At 39.0% G+C, this 2,057-nt stretch overlaps 1 protein-coding gene across 2 annotated transcripts in view; it reads left to right on the top strand.

Moving 5' to 3' along the window:
• The window catches only part of MAP2K4 (mitogen-activated protein kinase kinase 4), a 55,193-nt gene that overhangs the window by 28,646 nt on the left and 24,490 nt on the right, over nucleotides 1–2,057 (top strand). For both annotated transcript variants that reach the window (XM_004709181.2, XM_045293484.1), the window contains exon 4: nucleotides 708–827. In XM_004709181.2, the coding sequence (XP_004709238.1) occupies nucleotides 708–827 (120 nt within the window). The remainder of the gene's footprint in view (nucleotides 1–707; nucleotides 828–2,057) is intronic.

Below are 2,057 nucleotides of genomic sequence, written 5' to 3'. Positions count from 1 at the left end.
CACTTGTTTCTCTAGTTTTATTGTCAGATTGCCTTCACGAACAGTGTGTAAAGTTGAGCTCAGTGTGTCAAAGATCATTGATAGCCAGCTCATGGCAGAAGCTATTTGTTGAGCTTCTATGTTGATGGCGCTTACATTCCAGTAGAGGTGATAAAGGACAATTAAAAATGTGCTCTTTTAAAATTTAAGCTTACTCTAGGAGATAACAGGCACAGTATGAAACAGAGCAGGCTAAGAGCATGCTGAGAATGGGATGAGTTGCCGTTTTGGAAGATTGTTAGTCCGACCTGAAAAGTAGCATTTGAGTCAGGACTTGAGACAATGTGTGAAGTGTGATTTTTGTCTTTTTCTCCTCTTTTCTGGTATCTGAAGATGACTGTGATCTATTGTTTCTCTTAGTGAGAATGAATGGTTTTACACATAGTTCCTACTTTTATGTTCAACTATGATAAAATTTAAAGTACAAAAGCTTTTTATGGGAGACAGCCCTTGTCTTTACATTTCAGAGTGGGGGACATTGGCCCCAAACAGGTTTAGTTTGCGTGTAAACATGAGGAGAATTTTCTATTCAAGGCTCTCATGAGACGAAAAGAGTATTACCAGTGTGAGATTGAAAAAACAAATTGTTACCTATTTTATATAAAGGCAAGGTGGCACTTAATGATGGTACATATGTGTCGGAATAACAAATATTCCTTATTTTACAGGGTGACTGTTGGATCTGTATGGAACTCATGTCTACCTCGTTTGATAAGTTTTACAAATATGTATATAGTGTATTAGATGATGTTATTCCAGAAGAAATTTTAGGAAAAATCACTTTAGCAGTAAGTGCTTGTTTTTATTACTTGTTTCAAAAGGATGCTAAATTTTTCCTTCTGACATAATTAGGCAAAGATACCACTGTGGTTTTAAATGTACATGCTCCAGGTGTGCTTCACAGAATGTTACTTACCTTCCTGGAAGAGTCATTGGTCGAAGGAAAGGGAGCTAATAATTAATGCAGCTGGTCATAAGAGCACTCTAATAACATGGTCTGGATAAATACGGACAATTTTCTTTTCATTCAAGTTACAATGAATCATAATAGGCTGTACTATAAATAAGGCTAGAAAAAGCAATTTTCCATTTTTTCCCTTGTTGCTTTTAATCGTCAAATAGGTTAGATGAACAATTACCCTAGATTAATCATAATAGTCGCAGTCTCCTTGTAGTCCTTAATTGGAGCTCTTAGACACATATTTCTTGTAGTTTAAAATTTGGGCTGTCCAGACTAAACTTTTACATAGCTGAGTAGCAATTTTAGGGACCAAGGTTACTACTGTATTAGAGCTTACATTCTGAGCACCCCAACTTTGCAGAAAGCTATGAATGACAGTGATAGTCCAAAATCCATTTGCAGAGTCCCCACTGCTGATGAAGAGAAAGGTTTGCAGCTTTCAATAGGGATCACAACTCAATGTAAAGAAGACCAAAATCCTCACAACTGGACCAATAGGTAACATGATAAATGGACAAAAGGTTGAAGTTGTCAAGGATTTTTGTCTCGCTTGGATCCACAATCAATACTCATGAAAACAGCAGTCAGGAGATCAAAAGAGGTGCTGGATTTGGTAAACCTGCGTAACCTCTTTAGAGTATTGAAAAGCAAGGATGTTACTTTGAGGACTACGGTGCACCTCACCAAAGCCACTGGTGTTTACCACTCCCTCACATACATGTGAAAATTGGATATTGAATAAAGAAGACCAAAGAGCAACCAGTGTCATGGACTGCTAAAAGTACAAACCAGTCTGTCATGGAAGAAGTGTGGCCAGAATGCTTCTCAAAGGCAAGGATGAGGAGACTTTGTCTTACATACTTCGGACATGTTATTAGAAGAGACCAATCCCTGGAGACAGACATCATGTTCAGTCAAGTAGCGGGGCAGTGAAAAAGAGGGAGGCCCTCCAGGAGATGGATTGACACCATGGTCACAACTGTGGGCCCCAGCATAGGAGCAATTATGGGGATGGCGTAGGACCAGGCAGTGTTGTGTCCTGTTGTGCGTGGGGTCG

The sequence above is a fragment of the Echinops telfairi genome, unplaced genomic scaffold, assembly GCF_000313985.2.
Source record: "Echinops telfairi isolate 266 unplaced genomic scaffold, ASM31398v2 ScPeMD7_2010;HRSCAF=2546, whole genome shotgun sequence".
Classification (NCBI taxonomy): Eukaryota; Metazoa; Chordata; class Mammalia; order Afrosoricida; family Tenrecidae; genus Echinops; species Echinops telfairi.
This window is presented reverse-complemented; position numbering and strand designations above follow the sequence as displayed.